This window comes from Peromyscus californicus, unplaced genomic scaffold (assembly GCF_007827085.1).
Source record: "Peromyscus californicus insignis strain IS unplaced genomic scaffold, ASM782708v3 Scaffold_14__1_contigs__length_90479793_seg_1, whole genome shotgun sequence".
Taxonomy (NCBI): Eukaryota; Metazoa; Chordata; class Mammalia; order Rodentia; family Cricetidae; genus Peromyscus; species Peromyscus californicus.
In genome coordinates this window covers 7,470,450-7,496,410 of record NW_026294435.1, presented here as the reverse complement: position 1 = coordinate 7,496,410, position 25,961 = coordinate 7,470,450, and the positions used below count along the sequence as shown (strand labels likewise).

At 43.6% G+C, this 25,961-nt stretch overlaps 1 protein-coding gene across 6 annotated transcripts in view; it reads right to left on the bottom strand.

Annotated features, from left to right (window-relative positions):
- Window positions 1–15,500: 15,500 nt before the first annotated feature.
- Rnf152 (ring finger protein 152) overlaps window positions 15,501–25,961 on the bottom strand; it is an 85,711-nt gene continuing 75,250 nt past the window's right edge. For all 6 annotated transcript variants that reach the window (XM_052736498.1, XM_052736499.1, XM_052736500.1 and 3 more), the window contains one exon: window positions 15,501–23,466. In XM_052736498.1, coding sequence (XP_052592458.1) covers window positions 22,715–23,326 — 612 coding nt within the window. In that variant the 5' untranslated portion in view covers window positions 23,327–23,466 and the 3' untranslated portion in view covers window positions 15,501–22,714. The remainder of the gene's footprint in view (window positions 23,467–25,961) is intronic.

The following is a 25,961-nucleotide window of genomic DNA, read 5'->3' as shown; positions in this document are numbered from 1 at the left end:
AACCAAGCTACCTTCCCAGTACTATCCTAAGTCTTTGCCTATTTATTTTGGTGTCAGAGGCTGAACCCAGGGCCTTATGCTAAACTCCTAATCTACCTTAAGCCTCACCTACTTTATTTACATTACAGTGGTCCTCACAGTAACATTAATGGTGCTCAGGTATAGAGGTCATCTGTGCTGATTAATTTTTGTTGACTTAACACAAGATTTGGACATTTGAGGACAGGGAACTTCAACTGTGGAATGGCCTCCATTAGACTGGTGTGGAGGCAAGTTTACATGGTAGTTGTTTTCTTGATTAATGTGGAGGCCCAGCCCACAGGGGCGGGTGGTCCTGGGCTGTATAGAAAAGCAGGCTAAGCAAGCCTTGGGAAACTAACCTGTAAGCAGCACCCTCTGTTTTCTGCCGTGACTTCCATAATGATGGACTATGATGGGAACTTGTAAATCAATCCCTTTCTTCACTCAGGATGGTTTTGGTCAGCGCTCTATCACCACAACAGGAAGTAATGAGAACATCGTCTGTTAGAAGTGTGTATTTTAAAAAGTAAATAATGAGAAATAATCTAAACTTCAAAACATGCTACACAATTACTGTGAACTATATTTAAAGTGTGTATTTGACCTATGTACCTAAAGAAGTTTATATATTCAAGTTTACCTAAATCATATTTTTCCTTTTTAGGTGTCTAGGGGAATTTAAAATACCACATTGTAATTCAGATTGTTATCTATTTCGGCATAAGAGGCACTTACTGAGCATATACTATGTGTGTAATTTGACACAGTTGCACGACTCAGTCTTACTCACACCCTCCTAGGCCCCTTTGCAGAGCTGGCACCAGCATAAAGAAAGAGGGTGCTTACCCCCTGAGCATCCATGTAAGGTTGCATCCCAGGCACCTGAACACCCTAGTCTAGATCCTTCCAGAAACTGAGTAGAACAGAACAGAACGATAACGTATTCAAATTAGCAGACTACGGGGAAATACTCAGCATCTGTATGAGGTCACAGCTGTGGGCCCAGGGGGGCTGTGGATCTTGGCATTCATTAATTCTTTGGAACAAGTAGACTTGCCCAGCCAGTCAGCCTTGAACATGAATATTTTGAGCAAGAAGATACGACTTTATTGCAGGGAGACAGCTGTACAGGAACAGCTCATTAAAATGACTTTGATGGGCAGGAAGGAGAGAGTGAGCTATTTCCCACAGCACAGCAAGAATCTAAGTGCAGAAAATGATGAGATCTGCAAAGCTCCGAATTCCTACCACCCATGTCTTCCAGAACTGTCAGCTTACCCAACACTCAAGGTGCCTGAATGATCTCAGTGACAAGACAACTCAGACTCGTTCTTCCCAGAAGTGTTCACAGATGTGCATGCTGGGGGTCCCTGGCAAGCACACAGTGGGAACAATGTATCAGAAATAAATCCCAGGGAGAAGCAATACCACCTCCATCTCTGCTCTGGTGCTGGCCCTGACCTGGCTCCTGTAAAAAACTCTTCCAAATCTAACCATTGTTCATTGACTCTGCTGCTCTTCAGAATTTATATAGCCAGTCTGTATAAATTTATATAGCCAGTCTTTTTTTCTTTAAGCAAAACATGTCATTTATTTAATTAAAATGTTGCACTGTATTTATTCATTTATTTATTTATTTTGTATGTGTGCCACAGTGCACATGTAAAGGATGGAGAACTGTGGAGATCAGTTCTGTCTTTCCACCATGTGAGTCCCAGGTCTAAACTTTGGTCATTAGTTTTGGCAGTAGATGCCTTTACCTGCTGAGCCATCTCACCGGCCTACCACCTTCTGTTGTATTTAATTACAAATCATTCTTAAATTAGTAGCTGATATAATCTGATTATGAACTGTTCCCCATAGGCTTATGTGTAGAAAGCATAGTCCCCAGTTAGTAACACTGTTTTACATTAAGAAGTATAGCCTAGAGGAAAATCAGTGGGGTTGTGCCTTTGGAGGCTGTACCATGTCTCAGTTTCTTCCTCACTTACTGTCTACCGTGAAGTAAGCAGTCTCCTCCACACAACTGCCATTGCATCCTGTAAGGATTTTTCTGGCACAAGGGCATCTTGGCAATTGGGAGCCAAGGAATACCACAAACTCACACCATGCAACAAGCTTCACACAAGAGATTTATTGGGGAGAAACACAGAATGCTGGCTGCCTCTGACCAGGAACAGAGACAACAGAGGGTTGGATGGAGGGGAGGGCTTTTATAGGGTTTTTGGAGCATGCACAATGAGCTAGTGGAACAGCACAGCTAGAAGTACTGTTTGTTTATTAATGATAAGTCACGAGGGCAGGAATTTCTAAGTTGCCAAGAGCTTCAGGTCAAGCCAGGAGCAGGGTGTTCTCAAGCTTGGTGTCAAATAAAGGTCAGGATGTTCTTTCCTTGGCCCTTTGCCCCTACATTCCTCCTTTTTTGTTTACTATTAATAACTAATCAGGGGTCAGAAACAGGATGGCATTATCATTAACTACTTCCTGTTGTATAGAGGCATCGAAGTCCCTGGGGCAAGCTTGCTCTTCACCATCTGGGTATAGTCAGGAGTCAAAGGCCCCTGGTTCTGCAGCCAGGGCCTGATAATCCTAAAATAACAAATGATTAATGGTCTGGTTAGAAATCTTTTGAATTTGTTGTTGAAGACATCTAGATAAGGAGTTTATAAGACAGGGTGCAAGTAGGATTAGGAAAAGGAGGAGAAGGGAGTTTAAGAAAGGCAGTGTCCAATTCCACATTGGACTGTCAATGATCCACTAGCCAGAGGCATCAAGCTGTTACTTACATTTTTGGAGATCTGTCTGGAGTTGTCAGGTCACATCTTTTACTGTATCTGATTGGTTGACATAGAAGCAACATTCCTCCTTGAGGAAGAGACAAAGGCCACTCTTCTCCATTGTTAATAGATCTAATCCTCACCAGTTTTCTCTAATGGTTTTCAAAAGATTTACGTAGAAATAAGATTTTCTTCTTAAAGCCACACAATAACTTCCTTGTCCTGGATAAAGCTGGTCAAGTGCCCCATCAAATTGTAGAACCATTGCAGCTAATGAATCTACCTGTTGATAGATTTGGATCTATTTGGTTTTAACAAGGACCTTTCTTGGTATGCCAATAGGCACTGGAAGTAGCCATGTTGTCCCCTATGCCAGGGAGTTTCCTTTTGACCTAACATTCTAGTCTTTTTTAGAGGATAAGGGGTGATATATTCTCTTCTGTAACTAATTCATGCTGAAATTAGGATGTCACCGTCAGGGCACAAGAAGGTTGGAATGCTAATAAAAGGCTGGGAGGGGGTCAGGCAATGGAGAATTGATGAGAAGAATCTGGTTTGCTGGCTCAGCTAAACAGATAGGGAGTATCACATTGGCCAGACTGGTTTACATCAGCTTTCAGCAAGTCCAGGACTCATAGCTAGGTGGTATCTGTCAGCCAAGTGGAAATTTGCTGAAACATTCACAGAGTAGGGACATAAGTTAAAGTTCAGGAACTTAGAGGAAAATCATACGTTTGGAACTTTCAATACTATAGTCCTGGTAGTCGGGGGGGAAGGGAGGAGTCGTAAGACAAGGGGAGAGAGATCTCACTCTCAGGAGCAGGCAGGTGGGGAAATTTAGGCTGTACTTACCTGGAGCCTATTTGACCTGTGAGAAGTGGAACCAAGTCTTATGACTCCCTTGACTCCCTAAAGCTTCCATGGTTTTTTTGTTTACAAGGAGAAATAAAAGTTTTAGATATATTAGCATTTTCACTGTTTGAAATTCACATTGTAGAAAAAGCAGCTAACCGTCACACCTTTGAGTCATAGTAAAATCTTTGGGTTAAAAAGTATGAACATTTTTCCTGTATCCAGAGAACCTTACATATAGATTTGGATTAAACAGAGAGTTTTTAGCAAGGTGAGAAGCACCTTTAAGTCCTTACTCCGAAGACAATAAAAGGAAACATAAAATCTTGAGCTTGTGACTGATAACAGTAGCCAGTGCTTTATCAGCTTATCAGAACCCTATTGATCAATATGGAAACTTTGAACATTCAAAATAGAGGTAGGAAGAAATCGGAAACATTTTTCATTACCTTAGATTTTATATCTTTGCAACCTGCATTTGCATAGCTTAAAACATCAGCTTTTACTGGCACTTCTGTCAACCCTCAGAACTTATGTAAGCTTTCACATTTTCCACTTAACCATTTACCAGAGACACAGCAGTTATTACTGAAAGTCATTGCAAAGCAAGCCCCTTTCCATCCCTTTGTCTTGCTCTCAGTTTCTCTGTCATAGTCAGTTAACCTGCCTGGCATAGGACAGAGATTTTAGAAGAAACCTTTAAACAAACATGCTTTGGTCTAGAGGAAGAGAGCCATAACCCAACTCCAGAGCCAGAGCCAGAGGAACAACAAAAATCAACTTTAATATTGTCCACATTCAAAAGACATTTGAATCCCTGCTAAACTGAATCCAGTGGTCAGAAAGCTCAGAGATAAATTTTGAGCCCCGGCCATCAAAGTAGTCATGGCAAGTGGCATTAATGATGGTGGTGAACGGCTGGCAGCGGCAGAGAAAACAAAAATGAAACCAATAAACACGGAAGACAGAAAGCTCACACACTCAAAGGAGACCAGTCAGAAACAAAACATGTGGTGGCCACCATCATTCACACATTCAACTGTGGGTTCCCATGTTTGCCACAAGACTTACGGACACACCAGAAAACAGACTCATCCTCATAGACAAAACCTTCCAAACAACCAGAACCAGGCAGGCAGACAACATCTCACTTTTTGCCCTGGAAGGGAGTGAAATGGTTTGTAGTTGGGTGATGAAAAGGGGATTTTGTTTGGCTATAGAGGGATTTGGGGTGTCCCATACTCAGGGATAAACATGAGAGGCCAGCAAGGAAAAGGTATTATGTGATTTAGAAGAGAAGAAGGAGAATAGTCATTGAGCCTAGGGTCCAAGCAGATGGGGGGAGTGAAGGAAGTAGAGGCTCCCACTTTGGCCATGAGGTCCCTCCCCAACAAAGGGATGGGGCAAGCTGGTATCACTAGGAAGGAGTGGGTAAGGGGAATACCCCTAAAGATACAACTAAGTGCTGGGATTTGGTAAGGTTGGTGAGGCTGTCCCCTACCCCAACAACAGGGAAATGAGAATGGAAGGTGGGTCTCCAAAACTCAATCAGGACCAGTGTCCAAAAGGAAGGAGGTAAGTTGCCCTGATACCATAATGACTACCTGGGGCTCCCTGTCAGAGATGGTGGTAGTCAGGTCAATGGAGCCCCGGCACCCTCAGTCACCCATGGCCAGGCCTAAAAGATTGGCTAGAATGTGATCTGGGCCTGATGTCCCCATGCCACAAAGGACATGGGGGCAATCTACAGCCCAATGTCCCTTTTGATAGCACCTTGATCATGGTCAAGGTGGTTACAAGGGTTCATGAAGGCCCAGGCCCAGTGACCATCCTGGCCACATTTGAAGCAGGGACCCAGAGGTCCTCAGGCTTTAGGAGGTGAGGGATACCAGGCAATTGCTATGGTCAGCTGAAAGGCCTTAGCCAGCATCATGTATTTTTGTTTTGAAATTTTCTCTTCTCTCTCACCTTGAAGATCACTACTAAGACTTCTGCATGTGGAGTCAGTGTCCCCTCTCTAGGCATCTGAGTTTGGCTCTAACATCAGGAAAACTTTGGAAGAAAAATTAGGTCATAAGGAGTTGTTTCTAATGTGGGATCTCTAGCAAAAATGCCCCCTGGGGTATCTCATTAGGAATCTCAGTTAGGGATTGCCTCAGCTCCAACTAGCTGGGCAGCATTAGTTTGGTGGACTTCATCTGTATGCACCTTAGCCTGATCCCAGGCTCATTTACACTCCTCAGGGAGAAGGTTGTTGGTGTGAATCATATAAATGTCACAGAAGGTGAGGTTGTGAGAGTAGGTAATACATTGTAAACTTTTAATAAGGGTGGAGGAATTCGCAGTATAGGGCCCCTATCTTTTTTCTATTTGAGAGAGTTCATTTAGTGAGCAGGGGACATGTACCCTGACAAAGCCATCCACCCTGGTGACTTTCTGCAAAGGGAGAACTGTGGTTGGATTATACCAGGTAGGGGGAGGTAGAGGGGGTCTTATGGTGGAGCGGGAACAAGTAGCAGGACAACTAAGGGCTGTTGGTGACTAAAAGTGGGCACCAGTGAGGTTTGATTAGGGAGAGGGGCAGGAAGATGAGAAAGACCAGAGGAGGAAAAGGAGATGTGGGTTGAGGTCAGCAGGGTGAAGGCTCAGGATAAAAAGTAGTGGAGGAGTCATCTGGTTGAGGCTTCGTAGCTAGGAGGAAATGGGTTGGGGGGCAGGAAAAACAGACAGAGGGTTTGGATCAGAAATAAGAGAAAACTTGGACATGAGGAATCTCTTTGCATTTCTCTGATTGCTCAAAGTATTTATAAAGGTCCTAAATAGTATTGGGATCTAGGGCACCATTAGGCAGCCATTTGGATTAGTTACCTAAGGATATTGAGGCCAAATTTGATTGCAAAAGGTGACAGGTGGAGAGGCTGGAGGTTTTCTAAGAGGCATCCTAAGGGAGAATCATAGAGCATGGATGCGGCGTGTGTGTGTGTGTGTGTGTGTGTGTGTGTGTGTGTGTGTGTGTGTGTGTGTGTGTGTGTGAAGAGTGTCCCCAGGACTCAATAAGGATCAAATGAAGACCAAGCTGTTTAGTGGGCCATCGCCACACTCAACAGGGGTCAGGGCTAATTGTGGGAGCCCACAAAGATTCCAACTTGTAGTTTGACTCAAGGTCAGAGAGTCAAAGTTTATGTTGCTCTCCAAGACTACATAATAGGGTGCAAAGGCATGGTTACCAGGTGTCTTGTACTTCAAGGCCTAATCACAAGATGTTTTGCTATGGGGCATGGTTACCAGGTGTTTTGAAGGGTCTACACTTGGTTGTAGTTTGATCTTGAAAAGGGGAGCTCTTTTGCCGCTCCCCTTGCTAGTGTATAAAAAGCCCATTAGAAATAAACCTTAAGGCTGCTGAGTACTGACCCAGGGCCCTCCTAAAACTATCTTGTATCTCTATCTTTTTTCTTCATCTACGTCTATATTCTCTATCTAGCATTTCTCAGTTCCTTACTCCCCACTTCAAGAGACCCTTCGATAGGTCTGGGCTGGGCCCCAACACTGGGCCCTGACATCTAACCACCTGTGAAACTAGATTTTTTGATGAGGCATGAGGTCTTACAAGAAGGTAACAAACCATCAAGGTCAGGAATGAGGTTTCATCCATGGGAAAAGGGGTGGGAATAGAGTCACATAGTATCCTAAAAACCATGAGGTCACAGGGAAGCTATAGGATTACAGGCAGCTCTGGGGGGGGTGGGCAGAAAAGGACGACGGGAAAAAGGGGTCACAAAAGCCCAGTTGGGCCTAGGGAAGCTGCAGGATTGAGGCTCTGAGGTTGGCAGGTGGGAGTGGGGGGAGATGAAGAGGGCCAGCCATAGCTATAAATACTGTGTCTGAGGGTATCTCCATCTCCAAGGGTACCAGAGGTGTGCCAGATGCTCAATAGTCACTTCCTTAGATGCAGGGAAGTGTTTACATTGACTGAAGGGGAAACTTAACAAATTATTACTGATGGACAGGATCCCAAGCGATCTGAAAGGTGAGTCTGTTGTGGATGGACTGGAGATGAGGGATAGTGTCCCTGTGTGGCTTAAACACCAAGAGGGAGACCAGGCACGGGGAGAGTCCATCTGAGACATGAAACCAGCGTAAAGGAGTTTCCTGCACAAGACCATCTTGGCAATTTGGAGCCAAGAAATACCACAAAGTCACATCATGCAATGAACTTAGGGAGAGACACAGAATGGTAGCTGCCTCTGTCCAGGAACAGAGGCAGCAGATGGTTGGGGAGAGGTGTGGTGGTATTGTGTTCCCCAAAATATTGTGCACCCTAATAAGCTTATCTGGGGTCAGAGACAGAACAGCCACTAGATACAAAGGCTAGAAAATGGTGGCACTCACACCTTTAATCCTAGCATTCCAGAGGTAGAAATCCCTCTGGATCTCTGTGAGTTCAAGGCCACATTGGAAACAGCCAGGCATGGTGACACATGCCTTTAATCCCAAGAAGTGAGCCTTTAATCCCAGGGAGTGATGGCAAAAACAGAAAGATATATAAGGTGTGGGAACCAGAAACTAGAAGCTTTTGGCTGGTTAAGCATTCAGGCTTTCGAGAAGCACAGTTCAGCTGAGACCCATTCTGGATGAGGACTCAGAGGCTTCCAGTCTGAGGAAACAGGATCAGTTGAGGAATTGGCCAGGTGAGGTAGCTGTGACTTGTTCTGCTTCTCTGATCTTCCAGCGTTCATCACTATAACTGGCCTTAGGTTTGATTTTATTAATAAGACTCTTTAAGATCCTGCTACAGAGAGGGGAAAGCTTTCATAGGCAGAATGCTCGTACCTTAGACCCTTTTTCCTACACATCCTCAACATGGGCCCAGAATCAATAGAGCTAAGGACTATGAGCTAAAATCTCTCAAACTGTAAAGAAAATAAGTCAGATATATTGTCATAACCACAAGAAAAGTAACTAGTGCAATAGCCATTTCTATATAAATGAAAACAACCAAATATCTTATCACAAGGGCCACAGGAATTGGGCTGGATCCTTAGGAAGTCCGCATATTTTACCTTGGGATGGGCTTTAGTTGCCCAATGAAAAGGGATGAGGAAGAACAGTACAGAATAAAATCAAGGTCCTTTATTGATTGACATGAATCTAGGAGGGAGTTATGAATAGTTCTAAATGACATGGGACATATACAAGAAGGAGCTTAACCAGTATAGTGGGGCAACGGGATCATGTGCTTAAAGTATATACAAATCAAGACATTCATGGAAAGACAAATATCCTTTCTATGGCATAGACACCGAGCACATTTTAATTAGTTTGTTTGTTGTTAGACAGGGTCTCACTGTGTAGTCCTTGCTGTCCTGAAATGCATTTATAGACCAGGCTGGCCTTGAACTCTTGATCCTTCCGCCTCTGCCTCTCAGTGCCGGGACTGCAGGTGTGGTCACCATGCTTACCTTACAGAGCATGTTTGAATGTAAATATTGTAAGTATCAATTTCATTCCATGACATTTGCATTTCTGTTAAAACAACATTCTATTTCTATTAAAAAGAAAATTGGAAAATTGCTTGTGTGTTTTGTCCATGTTCATAAGTCCTAATCCTGTGAGCTGTGGTTCTCCGGGGATGGCCCTCTGCTGAAAAGTCGTCTTAAGGGTTGCCCACCAAACCCAAAACTTCTCCCAGGCCTGGAAGAGATCCCCTTATGAATAACTGCCTCCATGCTAAACCAGGTATTTTTAAGCTGAAATCACTGGTTTTTGTAGCTTATAGAAGGGAGAGATCATTGCAGTTCAGGATTTTACTAATTTGGTGTCTTATTAACACTTCAGTGTCTCTAGTGCACATCCCATGTGCTGCTGGGTGAGATTCCTGCAATCTGAGGCAAAGATACTCATTATCAGTACTTCCCAAATTGATCCTGCTATTTAATTGCTGCTTCCCTTGCTTCTTAAGAGTAGATGGTTGTTGGGTTTGCTCTTCATTAGCAGCTTAGTTTGTTATGTTTTTTTTAAACCCCACAAAACGTAGTAATGACTAGTTATGACTTTTTTAGGCTATAATTTTTCAAACTAGACTCTGATATGTATGTAGTGCATTCAAGTCTGAGTCATCACAGCCCTCTTACTGAAGCAGATGTATACTTATTTCTCCCCATAATTTTCTCATGGGAGAGCATTCCATTGGCAGTGTGTGTGTGATACATGGTTTTAATGGGTTAATTACTTAATTATCATCAAGACAAATCTAATGCAATTATTGTATTATTTCATGTCTACATGATATTGTCTTAAAATTTTTAAAAAAAGGCTGGAGAGATGGCTCAGTGGTTAAGAGCACTGGATGCTCCTCCAGGGGACCCAGGTTCCCAGCAACCCCATGGTGGCTCACAGCCATCTACAGCTCTAGTTCCAGGAAATCCAATGCCTTCTTCTAACCTCCAAGGGCACCAGGAAGATATATGGTACACATACACTGAGACAAAACACTTGTATACATTCTATATGTGAATACACACACATATATACACATATGTATACTTTAAAGTAAGCAAGCTAATGCTTTCATTGTATTGCATGGAAGTGAATATTTAAGGTCCACCTTTTGTTTAGTTTGTGGCAAGGCTTTGATGGTCACTTCAATGCAGAAATGCATTGGTAAGTCAAAATTAAAGTCAATATGGGACTCAGGAGATGGTTCAGATTAGAGGTTTACCTCACACATGTGAGGACCTGCATTTAGATTCCCCCAGAACCTACTTGAAAAGCTTAACATGGTGGCACAAGCCCCTAATCCAAGGTGGAGTATCTCTGGAGGCAGGTAGAGCAAAAAGTCTTTCCTACATGGCAAAGTGCCAGGTAAATAATGTAAAATAGAAGACACCTAATGACAGACACCCAAGGTTGTCCTCTGACTGCCCCCTCACATGCCACACACATGTGCTCCAGGACCTTGCTATGCATTCACCCCTACATGAACACATGCACACATATATAAAGATAAAGAGTTCCATATCCATCTGGCTATGGCTCTGCAGTCATTAACACATGCTCTGCAATGATAGAGTCTTTATTTAAGTGACTGGGAGGAGGTAAACACTGCATCCTCCTTTTGGAGATCCATTGGGTGCTTCGGCATACTGAGGAAGTTGTCATGACAGATATCATGACAGATGATTACAGTAATCATCTTATGATGATGAAGGTCAAACCCAGGGTCAACATCCTACCACTAAGCTACATCCACAGCATCTTATAACTGTTCCTTTCATATGTCAGCTTGTCTAGGCCATGATATCCAAATATCAGTGTGGAACGTGTTCCTGAGGGTTATTTGCTGTGGTTCACATTTATACCAGGTGACTGAGTCAAGGAGACACTCATTGTGCTGTGGAGGGGCCTTGTCTAATTCACTTCACACAACCACAACAAAAAGCTGCCCTCCCTGGAGGAAGGAGCCGTTCTGCCAGCAGACAGCCTTTGAATTCAGCTGCAACACCCTGCCTCTTTGGGGGCTTGAGCCTATTGATCTCCCTGGAGTTTTTGAACTTGCCAGCTTCCATATTTCATGGAGCGAGTCCAAAAACAATCTCTTTCTAACTCTGTCTGTTACTCTCTCTTCCTCTCTGTTTCTGTCCCTTTTTCTACACACACATGCATCCTATTGTTTCTTGAGACAACCGCAACTAGTGAACAAACCAAAGACTCTGAAAAGGTCTATAATTAAAAATTAAAAACTGTTTAACCTAGTATTCTCCCAGTTTGCTCCAGTGCAAATCTTTCTTCTGTCAAACACGTTGTCCTGAAGTGTAGCTTGGGAAGCGCGTGCCTGCTGACTGGACCGTCGTGCCTCTCCAGTGCCAGCAGTGCTGAACTCTGCTCTGTGTCAGAAAGAATTGCACAAGTGTTGGAACAAAAGACTGCACACATTATTTTCTTCTGCACAAGTCATAGAAGAATAGAACTGCTTGTCTGAGCGCAATGAGGTAAAAAAATGTCCACTGTGTTGCATCATTTAGGGAAAAGCAGCACCCACCTGTGAAATAGACCCATGTCTGTGTTTCTGTAACTGTGTTTCTTAGTCTGTTTAGGTTGCTATAATAAACCACCATACACCTGGTGGCTTATAAACACAATTTATTCCCTCAGCCTTGGAAATTGAGAAGTATAGTGTCAAGGTGCTGGCAGATTCGGTGTCTGTCTGTAAGGATGGATTTCTAGGTTCTTCGATGGTACCATCTAACTTCTTCCACATAGCAAAAGAATGCAAGGCAATGCTTCCCCGCTCTCCTATCCCTCTCCCTCCCACCCTCTCCCCTGCCCTCTCCTTTGGCTCTTGGTTTCAAAGGTCCAGCCCTTCATGGAAGGAGGGTGTGGCTTGGCAGAAAAGCACCCACCAAGGCAGAGAAAATCAAAGAAAATGCCCAAGCTTCTGGCTTTCTCCCTGTTCCCCTTTTACCCCATCCATCCTGGCTCACACCGTGTACTGGTGTTGCCCTCATTCAGGGCATGTCTTCTCCCTTGGTTAATCCTTTCAGGAAAGCAAAGTGGGTCTCTTTTTATGATGGAATTAATCCCATGCACTATGGCTCTCCTCTTATGAACTAATCACCTCTCCCAAAGGATTTGAACAAATGAATTCAGAGCAGACATGATGTTGAGACCATCGTCACATATATCAAGAGACAGTACAGGTGTACAGAATGCCATCTCTCAGCATAATGAGCATGAGACAATGCCCAAGTGGCAGGAGCATGACAAGTGACATAACAAGGTCTCCTCTCTTTTGGATTGCCCCTTCTCCAGAAGCTATGATCATATCTCCTACCAAAGCAGGCAAGCCTACTGTCTTTCTTGGAAAAACATGAACCAGACATCCTGGGCTACAGTGTCATTTATTAGAATCATGGCTTGGATTTGCTAAAACACTGTAAGATCTGTATGCACACTCGAGTTTACAATAAAATGTGTCAGAATATAGTCCTGGCTTCCTGAATGTTCCAAGGTCAAGGAAGCCAGGGAAACTGAGGAAGCAGGGTGCTCAGGCTCTCCGACACTCCTGTCTAGCACAGAGCAGGATTCCCTTAACTTTTCCATGCCTGAAGGAGACAATGGGACCTGCAAAGGTAAGTCTGACTTCTCTTCATTGTGCCCTGAAGACTGTCATGTGACAGGTGTCCTTCCTGTGCCTGAAGAGAAAAAAGTCCATGTACAGGGACTCCAAGAGGAATCTGGACAAAGCCATTGTTGAGTCTCTCCAGTTTTTTGCCTCCAGCTCCTCGAATTCATTTGTCTTCAGTCACTCTTCCATGGGATTTTTAATACATTAGGGTGTGTGTGTGTGTGTGTGTGTGTGTGTGTGTGTGTGTGTGTGCGCGCGCGCGCACATGAATGCTGAGGTGCAAATTCAGAGATTTGCACATGTTGATTGCACACTCTACCAATGAGCCACATGCTCAACCCATAGTGGCCATTTATGAAGCTTCCTGTGTCAGTCAAGAGTTGTGCTAAAACACATCTGTTATGCTCTTTCCCCTCAATTTCTCTCCTTAATGGGAGCTTCAGCCTCGACCCTTGCTGTGAGTGAGGAGAGGTTTACACTTTTTCTCTCTCAGTGTAGAGGGATCATTTCCATCCTGAATAAAGCAGGCCCTGTGCACCCCTGGACCCAAGCATTCAGTGGGAGCTCTGAGAAAAAGAATGACTCTAATTGTGCTGATGATCTGTATAAATAGTCTTCACAGACAAATAAAGTGTTTCCTCTACTCTGATAGCTTCAGAGTTCTACCCTATTAACCTTAAAAAATTAGTACTAAGAGCCTATGAAATGCTTCTGAGTGTGTATATACACACATGCATGCAAGCTCACACACACACACACACACACACTGCAGATATACCACAAACATGTGCACAAATGCACAAGTCATACATCCAGACAGTCTCTTACTCTTTCAAATAAAGATGATAGAAAAAAATAATCACACACAATAGTGTGAAGAGAGATGAGGGGAGTCAGTTAAGGAAGAGACTCTGCATCCAATTACAGCCGAACTGTTTTCTGGGTCAAGTAGACCGCACAAAAGTTTTCAAACCTATAAAAAGACAAGCAGAGGCTCGGCCTTAATGCTCGAGCTAGTTGCTTCCCTCACCTGGCCGTGAACAACTTAACACCGCTCTGTGCACAACAAAGAGGGTCTTCCCTGCACCTGACCAGCCCAGCCAGCACCGCACTGTGTGCACCAGGGAGGGCGGCAGTCTCCTCCCCAGACCAGTGCCGAACACAAAAGGAGTGTGGAAACTGAGGCAACTGCCCTGCCCTAGGGTGAGGAGTACTCTCCTTTCCTCTCTCTCTGTCTCTTTCTCTGTGTCTCTCTGCCTGTCTCTGTCTCTCTGTCTCTCTGTCTCTGTGTGTGTGTGTGTGTGTGTGTGTGTGTGTGTGTGTGTGTGTGTGTGTGTAATGACTGAGGGTGAGGGTTGCATGAGTGAGCGTGGGCCTGGTGATATCCACTCCTCCAGACCTTGACTATCACACATTCTTCCTCTGTAGGGACAGACTAGGATGGCAAGGTCGCTGGAACTGGCAGCCTCCTCCTCCTTCCAGCCATATGTCATTTGCACTTTTGAAGTCACGGTGGCTGTGATTACTGGGGTAAAACTGTCACAGGTTGAGCTCATTAACATGGTGGGGAAAGCTTGTGAGACTTCTCTCCTCCCCGAGGATAAAATGTTAGAGGGAGCCTCCATTTCCATGATGTAGCTTCCCATGCTCCCCCAAGTCATCCCAATCAAACCGCTGGCTCACCAAGCCCGACTTGTGTGACTTGTGTGGAACTGTTTCTTTGGTCTGTCGTTGCCCTTTCTACCTGGAATTAATAGAAACAAACTCCCAGCCACACAACACAGAAAATCTAAACCAGCCAACAATGTAATCAGGAAAGAGGCACCTAAAGGGCTTTCAATGAACCCCTCTGCTCCAACCTGTCTCCATCACTCTACAAAGATACCATCTTCACCCAACCCAGGCATGGGAGCCAAGCCCAGGAGGAGTCAAGGAACTTGTTTACATGACCCTCTGCCCTCTTGCTGTTGAGTTCAAGTCTGAACAGGTGATACTAGCAAGGGGATGTCTGTCCGACTCCCACGCTGTAGACAGGGAACATCGCACTAGGGGTTTGTAAAAGAAGAAAAGCAAGTTCCACACTGTCAAGAACCCAGGCTTCCTAAAGCGGAGCTTTGTGCCGTCACCAAGTCATCATCTCACTCACTAAACTATGAGGATGAATTTAAAAGCTGACAGACACAAAGCGTGCTCATACTGGCTGGCATCCGTGCAGATCAGATCACTGATAACGCCCTAATTAGGATGAGACGGTGTGCTAAAATGAGTTGGCTTTCCTTAATGTGATCAGAGATGGGAAGCCAGGATGCTTTCCAACCAGGAGTGCTCCACAAGCACTGCTGGCATCAACAAGAGCAGTCATCTGAAGCCACCTTTCCAGACCCAGAGCCAGCAGGCAAAGGCAGGGCCCGGGAAGGTGCTCTGTATGCCGTCTGCTGTGACTTCCTTGACCCCAGAGCCTCAGTATGTAGTGTCACTTCTTAGTGAGGACAGGTGAAGTCCCCGCAAGCCCCGAGAACTCACCTGGAGAAGCAGCCTCCGGCTTCCTCACTGCAAACCCATCCTTCAGCTTCTCAAAAGTCACCTCTGCTTACAACCCCCCACTTAGGAGCTCTCTCTTGCTTTAATACCCACCTATTAAAATTTTCCAGGATGATAAAAGTCCAAGTCATTGTTTTTTTTCTTTTGTGGGGTAGGGAGGGGGAAAAAAAAGCCCAATGCCTGAGTCTACTTGAAATCATTTTGAATTTTAATCATAGCAAATGTGTTTTAACAGTAGTCATAAAATGAACATTAGCACATATACAAAGGACAAGACACCAGTTTGGTATACAAAAATACCATATATTAAAATCAGTTCATTGAAAAAACTCAGACTGGCTAAGACACCATCTATAACAGAGAGAGCAAGCAGGGATGCTTTTAGACATTCAGATGAATAAACAGCAGCTTGAGATCCCATTATGAAGTCAGTATTTGGCAACATTTGGACAAGAATTTCTACACTGCCCTGCAGCTCATTTATCTGTAGGGCAATTTGGCCCTTTAAAAGAAAAGCTCCCCAAATAAATAGTCTCCATGATTATAAATGAAACATGTCAGGAACTGAAACTTACAGCCTCGGAGCAGCACTGACCTCACCCTTTGACTGCACTTATCCTAGACTAGGAAGCCCATGTGTGGAGCTTGAAGAATGGAAGGAAGCAAGAGGGTGATTATGTATGTCTTCTGTTGGGAGTTTGTGGCCAATTTCCCAAGCTGAAAGCAATTTCCACACCATAACCATCAAATGAGGACACACAAACAAGTGGTGAAATACAGGCATATAATAAATGGCAGCAGCCAGAATACAACCATAATATTCTTCAGCTTATTTTTCCCACAGTAGCACTCAAGTCACAGTAGACTCATTGCATTATGAGTTTTCCACAGCAAAGAGGGTTCACTTGGTATGACCGACTCTATGCCAACTCCACAGCAGGCCCTGGAATTTTCTACAGCCTTGATAACCCAAGAACATCAGAGAGGATGGCAGGAAAGATAAGAACTCCTTGGGAACTTCCCCCTCGGCCAAGCGCTTTCCCTTTGTGTCTTCAACTTGAGCATGCTGAACTGAATTGGGTGGTCCATGATGGAATGAGCGGGCTTGATGAAGTCAGCCCAGATCACATGTTACTGCCTTCAACTGGCTTCTCCCATGGCTGACATATAGTGCCGGGTCTTCTTTTGAAGCCATAATCTCATCACAGATTTCCCTCTCTTTTTAAAAATAGTTTCTCCTTTTCCAGGCATATCGTCCCATCTGTTCAGAGCCCAGGAATTTGTTTCCACTTTTCCCTCAGGCAGGGCTCCTTGGCAGTGGGTTGGTTTTGAGCCCAGTTAGCCAGCCCAGTAGGAGACAACCACCCCAGCCTTCTCTCCCTGTGCGGAGACCACATAGATATCCGTTTGTCCCCTGAAGGACATACTTGGCACATCTGTTTCTCTTTCTACACCACACTTCCTTGCCACCAACACACCCAACCATACTGGATTATCAAAAAGTAAATGTCTAATTAAAGATCGACTAGTCCCATTGGAAAGCTCCTGTTAGAATAACGCAGTAACTCATTGGGCAGGAAGATTACAGGAGACTGTCCTGTGGGCTACAGCCCTCCATCTAGTGATGCATTCGGAACAGTGATCCGGGAAAACAGGGAAAGATACAGGCTATGATTCTGTAAAGATTGAGAAAAACCTCGCTGTTGAGACTCTCAGGCGGCCCCTCAGTATTTTTGTTCTAATGGCTGATTGTCCCTAAAAACATAATATGAATAGTATTAAAAAAACCTTTCTTACATTAAAATCCAGATAATGAAATGAGCATTTTTCAAGCACCGCTACAGCATGCGATCCACACATGTGGATACCCCAGGCAGTGAATAGGGAAAAATCAAAAGACCATTGACCAGAACAACCTAGGTAAGGAAGTGTGCAGAGAAACTGAGTCACATTGGAGGAGTTTGAGGATAGTGGTTTACAATCTTGACACATAACAGGAACCAAAAAAGAAAAAAAGAAAAGCTATTCAGAAGTCAGAAATTAAATGTACCATCTGCTCAGTGCCTCAGCAATCATTGGCTTTCCAATGATGTTATGTAGGATTACCCACTTCTTTACATATGGAGATGATGTTGTTGTATAGGATTACCCACCTCTTTACATATGGAGATGGTGTTGTATAGGATTACCCACCTCTTTACATATGGAGATGAGTCTTAAGAGTTTAAGACATTCCCCAAGGTAGTTGGTTTGACACAGTATATGGAGATCATAGCAGCTGCTTAAAAATTAACATATAAATTCCACATTTTGTGATCCATGAATGAAGAAAAATAGTGTTGATAATCTTTTCTACTTTAATTTATCTCCAATTACAGCTAAAGTGTGTGTGTGTGTGTGTGTGTGTGTGTGTGTAGTATAGTGTAGTAAGTCAATTGTGTCAGAAAAAAAATGGCTTGAATTTCCACTTATTTTTCAAGAGTTTCAGGTTGAAAAAGATCCAACAACTGTCTCCTTCAAATAGACACCATGAGTAAATTATCTTGAGTGTTGCCTAGAGTTTCTGTTTGGGTAAGGGTTATCTTGCAGGAGATGTTTTACTGAGTATGGTGGAAATGTCAAAAAGCAACTTTTCCATCTAGGTCGCCGGTGAGAGTTGGTCAACTTCTGGTGTGGTTATAAAATGCTGCCTGGTCCATAGCATCATTCTTCTAGGAAAGAGGAGCTGCAGTCATGTGGGTATAACCCATAGCATATGAATAACTTTTGCCCTCCTAACTAAAAGACATAAGAAAATAACATTTGGCCAACATACAGATACAAGTTAAAGACAGGCCCCAAGGAGTAGTCTTTCCTCCTGAACGCTGCAGAACTGGAAACCCAGCCCAATTCTGCTCCATTAAAGCAAACATGCTTGGTTGCTATTACACTGAGAGCAATGGAGAGGCAGGCTAAGCAATTTTGACACAGCAGAGATTTTCAGATGAAGGAACAGGAGCACTTTAAACCCAAATCTAAGCATGACTAAATGCCAGACTATCAGCAACAGTCTGATCTTTATATAAAAAAATGAATCTCAAGCTGAATTTTCTGCTTCCCTTTACTTACTGAAAAGTAATTCTATAGAGTAGTTGCAATAACCTTTCATTTTCTAAATTCTACTGGGCCATGTTTTGTTTTTTTTTTTAACTATGAAAAATGTAAAAGTGCCTTTGTGCAAAGTTTCAAACCTTTAATGATAACTAAACTTAAAAAGAGAGACACTAAAACAATGTCACATCTCACTCTAAAAATAGTGCCTCTGTTTTAGCTTGGCATCCAGAAAATTACACCCACATATGTCCACACCAAATACAATGACAAGCTGGCTGACTTCAAGGGCAAACACAAGCACTCCGAACACCAGGAAGCAGCGTACTCTTGGATTTCTCACCTCACTGATACAGTGATGAGGTCGGGAAAGAGATCAGAAGTGAGCGGGGATTTCATCAGACTCTTATTTATTTGATTTTCTGTAACATTGACTCTTTTTGGCCACAAGACCCTAAACACAGTTTCACAGCACAGGTCATGCACAGCTTGCAAGTCAAAATTTTACAGCTACTACCTAGCTATGAGCTTTGGACAACAGATTCACATGCAGTTAATGGCCCCAGAAGAGGGGCTTAATAAAGCTCTCTCTAAATTTTACTGTTCATACCTTTGTCCAAAGTATCTAAATAATAACCCCAAAGGACAATGGATGAGATTTTATTATCACCTCCCACCCCCAAGCTCATAAACTTCTTTAAGCCTAGAAAGGAATCTTCTTTGGGAAACTGTTACTAGCCTGCAAACTCTCTTGGCCTTGTTACTTTGTGAACCTCTTGATGTCATTATGACCAATGTGGTAGCCACAAGCCACATGGGAATGTTGAACTTTAAATTACTTAAAATTAAATACCATTTAAATGCCACTTCTGCAGTCGTTCCCCCACTTAATTGCCCAACAACCATGTGACTAGTAGCCATTCGACTGGACAGCACAGATTACAGACTGGTTTCCACTTATCCAACAGCACTGACCTAGGAAATTCCAAGAACTGAACCAACACACAGATGACACTCCACCAGGCCCACTCTGCGGTCATGCAGGGGGTGAGATTGAGTTATATATTTAAAGAAAATACCTTAAATTGAAACTCAGAGCCAGTTTGCCTACGTCATCACAATTTATGTCCCAGGGCATTATACAAAAATTTTCTAGAGACAGCATATGAGGCGGCACACTTGGCTCCACTCAGCATGGTAAGCATTCTCTTGCTTATGTCAAGATCATTAATAAAGAGGAAATTCATGCTTCTTATAAGTTACTATTTACACAACACTCATTGTCCTTGATATATGGGGGAAAGGGTCCTGGACAATGTTTCACACGTCTACATATTCAAACCATACAGTTTGGAAGCTTTCTTTCAATAGCTGTGTTCATCACTAAATCAACCCTTCTTTTCTTCCCAGAGAGGACGATACCTAAAAAGAAATTAATCTCTGAAACAACCCTTAAAGCGAGAGCTGACATAGCAAAGAGTATTCATAGACCCTGTAAAGAATCATAGCCTGACAGAGAAGGTGGCATGCAAGGGAGGGGTAACAGGGCACAGCAGTACACAGGTCTTATCCTCTAGCCACAGAGTTACCAACTGTACACTCCTCTCCACTCCCACCCCCTCCTCCACAGTGAGCTCATCTACAAGATGAAGCACTAGAGGCTCCTTTCAGCTGTAACTTCTGTGCTTGCCACTGATGTGTGACTCTCAGCCCTGGTTGTTTGTGTCACATGGGTAGATAGGTTTTTAGCATTGCAGGTAAATTCCAGAAAAAGCTGAAACATTGAGTATATAGAAATTGGCAGGTCTCTCTCTCCCCCCGCCCCCGCCCCGACACACATACACAAATCCTAACAAGCACATATGCAAACTACAGGCAGAATCTAGTTCAACAGTGTTAAATAATGTTTCTTAGATCAAGCCCACACACAGAAGCTCTGAATGTCAGGTTGTAAGGTCAAGGATCTACCAGGGAGCAACCGATTTTGCTTAACTGCAGCTCTAGCATGAACTGTTGTTAAGTAACAGGTCTGTGGACATTTTTGCTCTACAACTTTGCAATAAAAAACACAGGACACCATATTAACACATACATTAGTGTCTATAAATGGCCTCCTAAACAGCTAGAACCCTATCACACATTGCACTATAGGATCAGTCGTTTTTTCTACTGTGTAGAAAGGTATGTAGATAGCTCTCACAAATTAATTTAAATGTGGCCTGTCTTAAAATTGCTAGGGTAAAGTCCATTGGGAACGTACCATCCTTAATGCAACATTTCTGTCTATGTATCTTTTCCCCTCCAAGTGAGATAGAAATTAGGTCAGACATGCATTATAGCAGCCTGGGAGTTTGAGAAATTGATACTAACCCAACAGTATATTATGTTACATAATAGAGGATAGTATTCAGATAATATGATACCTAAATTATTAATGCCAAATAAATCCTAGATTATTTGTTGTATAATGCCCAATAGCTTACAAGATAAAATGGTATTTTAACCTAATTTCTAGTTTGAGCCCTCAAATACAGTTTTTTCTAAAGGTCTTACAAATTTGAAAGATTTAAAAAACTAGAGCTCATAATTTGATGTTGAATTTTCGTGCCAATTGTCAGCTTTGTGTTCTAGCTATTATTCTTTGGGTTTTTTTTTTTCCCAGAGCAAAGCCATCACTTTAGTACACATCTGCTGTGCTGCATGAAGATGAAGGCTAGCATGCCAATACGCTGCCTCCATGTTACAGGACTGCTTCTGTCTTTGCTTCGGAGAGCCCGCCAGTCACTGCTTATCTTTCCGTTGCTTTTCCCATCCTTCCTACCATTTCAGGGATTCAAAAGAACAGCAAAGAGTGGATTCCTTGACAATATCACAAAAGGAGTTCAAAGAGGACTATCGAGCTGACAGTTATTTCTGAATGCACACACAGCCAGGGACAGGGACTGATCCTTTCAGCCTAACTAATCTTTCTTCATGAATTCACATTTCAAAACAGTTGAGCACTCAGGAGAAACTGGTCCACTTACACAGGGAACACCAGTTTTTCTTTGCCATGCTACTTTTGTCAGTAGAAACATTTTGAAACATAAAACATTTTCTTGCTGATTCCAACAAGATGAAATTGCAATTCTAAACAGGTTAACTCTTACAGGAACATCTTGAAAAACGATCAAGGACTGTCTATGAAAATGCCTGTCTAGGTGTGCCATCAGTAAGCAACAGTTGTGAATTTCACACAACAATCTCCAAACTTGGGGGAAGTGACGAGTTCTCCTGACATTCCCCACCCGTGTCTTACTGACACAGGACCTCACACAGCAGAGCAGCCAGTGGGTATTGCAGGAGATGTGTGGGGGACTCTCGAAGGGGAAGATCCAGGCACTGACGAGGAGGTCAGTGTTTTAGACATGAGGCTTGTGCATGCCTGCAAAGTCTTCCTCCCAGGATTCTTCAGGAAAAACTCAAACATCTGAGGTAAATCAGTTTACACACACAAAGTACACACACAGATTCACAATATTTACATTTTAAATTCTTATTTCGTGGGATGGCTTGAGAAATATTGGCATATAGGTTTCCTGGGGAATTAGGCATTTCCCATTGTTTCCCAGTTCATCACTCACCTACTGGGCTTCCAGCTTAACAAACACGTAGCAAGCTCTAATCACAAATGAGGAGGAATGAAGGAACACGACAATACACAAGACACTGGAGACACCTGTTCAAATACCTTCTTCAAACAACCAAAAGCTCTGTTTTATTTTGATTTGGGTGTCATTCAAAATGTATAAAAAGGTCATGAAGACCAGGCTGCAGACACACACACACACACACACACACACACACACACACACACACACACACACCCCAGCTCTGTGTCTTCACTAGTTTTTTTTTCTTTTAGCATGGATTTGAGGTTTAATTCTACTTGGGCACACAGCATCTGTTTTAACCTACAATCTACCGTATTGAGAGAGCTCATTGCACCCACGTGTACAGTTTCATGTCTAAGTAGAAAAGCCTAACTTGGGAAAACGATTTTGGAAAATCATAAATTACAGCCCATTGAATACACAATTATGAGGAAGCATGCACACATCTTCACAGCTGTCACCATCTCCAAACAGTTCTCCTGGGAGCTTGCTGAGACCTCACCCTCTGCTCTTGTCTTCAGGTGAATCAAGTGGCCAATCGGAGGCCAGCGCTTGCACCAAATGGTCAGTGTGTCACCCCCATCACAGGGACCCCATCGCCAACACCTGCTTACCCCCTAAGTTGGCACCCACAAAAGGCATCCCTGTGACAGGCTTCAACCACAGGATATCACAGTGAAGCGCTTGGAGATGCAGGACATGTTGTGTAGCACGATGCCCAAGAGGAAGACCAAAACACAGGCCACCAAGATGACAGTGCACACGCCAGACCACGTGGAACTCTTCACCACACCCCGTCTGTCGGGCTCCTCCTCCACGGCCTCTTGGGGAGCTCCACCCTGCAGGGGCTGCTGTTCTGCAGGGATGGTCAGCACGGTGAGGGACTTCTGCTGGTTCCCTGGCAGCAGACGGCAGCCCATGTCTCCTGGCAGGAGAGTGCGCTCCTTAGAGATGGGCAGGGGCAGCATGTAGCACCCATTGCTAGGAAGTTTGATGAAGACTGGGGTGTGCTCGGAAGTGTGCGGGATGGCGATGACTGCCAGGACCTCGGGGTCATCGGGCAGCTGTGATACAGAGAAGCCTGGGGGCAGCTTGGTGACGCCACGGCACCACGGGCACCTTACGTCCTTCTGGCTGGTCCTCATCTGCTGGAGGCACACCGAACAGCAGGTGTGCTTGCAATCCAGCAACTTGGGCCTCCGTCGCGGGCTATAATAATTAAAACAGATCTGACATTCCAGCAGGGAATCCTGGGAGAGTGTCTCCATCGTGGACCAAGAGCCAAAGGGCAGCGCCAACAGGAAGGTCAAAGAGCTGGTTCTCAAAGGTCACCACCCTGAGTCAGTCTTCTCAAGGTCGCTAGGGAAGCAGCAAGCTCAGCGTCTATCGTTCATACATGTGATAATTTCTGAGGGAGAAAGAGAATGCAAATGAAACTAATTAATCCATTAAAAGAAACTGCAATGTGGATTAGTTAAAACATATCATAGTTCAAAAGTATTGACCCTGGGTTAAACTTAAGAAAATGCCTCACAGCTGAGACTGTAGGCTTTTCGTAATGCCCAGTGGGAAATCAGTTTCTTGCCTTTATTTACCTCACTGTAAGCATTCACAGCCAGATACAGGGAACTTTATAGACCAGGTGCTTTGTGTATGCGTAGTTTACTTGTTTTATGACCATTCCTTTCTTTAATTATACCTTTACATTTTGTTATTTTACATTATCCCATAACGCTCCCACAAGTGTGTGGGACATAATATGACGTTTCAATACATGCTCACAGTGTGTGATGATCAAATTAGGGTAATTAACATATCCTATTACCTGGACATTTACTGTTGATTTTTCTTTTCTTTCTTTCTTTCTTTTTTTTTTTTTTTTTTTTTTTGTCATTGTCTGTGTACTATTTATATGTACATACACATGTAAGCTCAAGGCTAATGTTAGGAGTTTTTTTTAGCTTCTGTCCAAACAAATCATTGAGGCAGGGTCTCTCAGCTGAACACACAGCTTACCCATCTGCCAGCCTAGCTAGCTTGCTTACCCAGGGCTTCCCTGTCTCTGTCCGGAGAGCCCAGTTTACAGGAAGCCACCACACCCACCGGGCATTTACCTGGGTGCTAGGGACCCAAACTCTGGTCCTCGTGTTTGCCTGGCAAGTAATTCATCTGCCAGCATCATTGCCTTTATTCTAGCTTATGTGGACTCACAAAGGAAGGGGTTTCATTGTGACAGATTCAGACAGGCAGACAAATGTGCTCCTTTCTCGGAGGTGATTGAAATAGCCCCACAGGCAGAAGCACACGAAGCCCATCTTTTTATCTCTTCCTCCAAACACCTTCAGTGAGATAATTCTTATCAATCAGCTTTACAAAAGACCAAAAGAACAAAACGACAAGCGCACAACAAAAGCAGAGCAGCCTATGGCCCTGGAAGTGCTGCAGGCAAGAGGCCAGCCCCACGGAGAAATCACCGGTCAGGTCTTCCAATTTCATGATGATTTAGGCTTGCCTGACTGAAAGCTTATGCTTTAGGAGACTTTTGGCAGTGGTGGGGAATGAACCCATGACTTCACACATGTTAGGAATGTGCTCTACCCTGAAGTTATACCACCCAGCTCCTAAAAGCAAATACCCTTAACTCACTGATCACAATTGTTAGTGAAGACCTAACAGGAAGACTCTGTGTGTGTGTGTGTGTGTGTGTGTGTGTACACATATACGCACACATACATATATATTTGACTATATATGGTTGGGGAGAGGGTACATGTACCTCCCTGGTATCAAGCAGAGAGGTAGACACTTATTCAAATTGAAATGAGGTTTGAGGGCCCCCTTTGCCCTTCGGGTTTGCAACAAAGGCCGCCCAGGTCTGTTTCCTGCCTAAAGCATCTATATTCTTCCTCTTTGTGTGAGTCACGATTCTGGAAAGAACTATTTGCCATGAACTTTTTATATTTTTAATTGAATTTCCTTTGTAAAATTTAAAAAAAAACCCTCTTTGATACACACATGGTTAAAATAAAAATTTTAAATTCTCAAAGAAGCAACACAATTTGAAGAACAACAGTATATTATGTACTAAAGAGATGGCTGGGAGGGTAAGGCGCTTGCCAGCCTGGCAACCTCACTTCAGATCCCCAAGCCCATGAAACTCTCAGAAGCAGGAACCGGCAGCCCACATTGTAGTGAAAAAGTAAGCACAGTCGGAAGCGGGCAGCTCACTGGCCAGCTAGTGCAGAGTACACAGCACAATAACAGGAACTCGAGAGACCTCGCCTCAAACAAGACAGGAGGAGCCCCATGAAAGACAGCCGCCATAGACATGCAATACAAAAATTGCGTTAATCACTGACAAAATTAAATGATTAAAAGAGACACATACTTCTGTGTGTTAAAAGCACCTACTTCAATATTTTATTAAAACTAAAATTAATAATACATTGTTCAGAAAAAGTCCGTTTCAGAATCAACTATATCTCTAATAAGTAATCTGAGTGGTCAGTCATGTACAAGGTAGATATGTGTCTAGCATATGGCATATACACATATATGTGTGTGCACATGCATTCATGTGTGCTCACATGCAGATGGAAGTCACAGGGCAACCTCAAGTGTCAATCTTCAGTCACCTCCCCCTTTTTGTTGTGAGACAGTATCTGTTATTGGCCTGGAATTTCCCCAACAGTCTAGACTAAGCTGGCCAGGGAGCCCTCCTGTCCTCGAGCTGCTGGGGGCCCTCTGCCCTTCACCTCCCATTGTTCATTGCTGGAATTACAAGTGCCTGCCACTCTGCCCAGCTTTTTAGAACAGTCTTTGTAGCTAAGACTTAGGGTCTGCCTACAGAGAGTCCCAAATTAGAGCTGGGAGCTCCAACTACTTATGCTTTGTGACACTGCT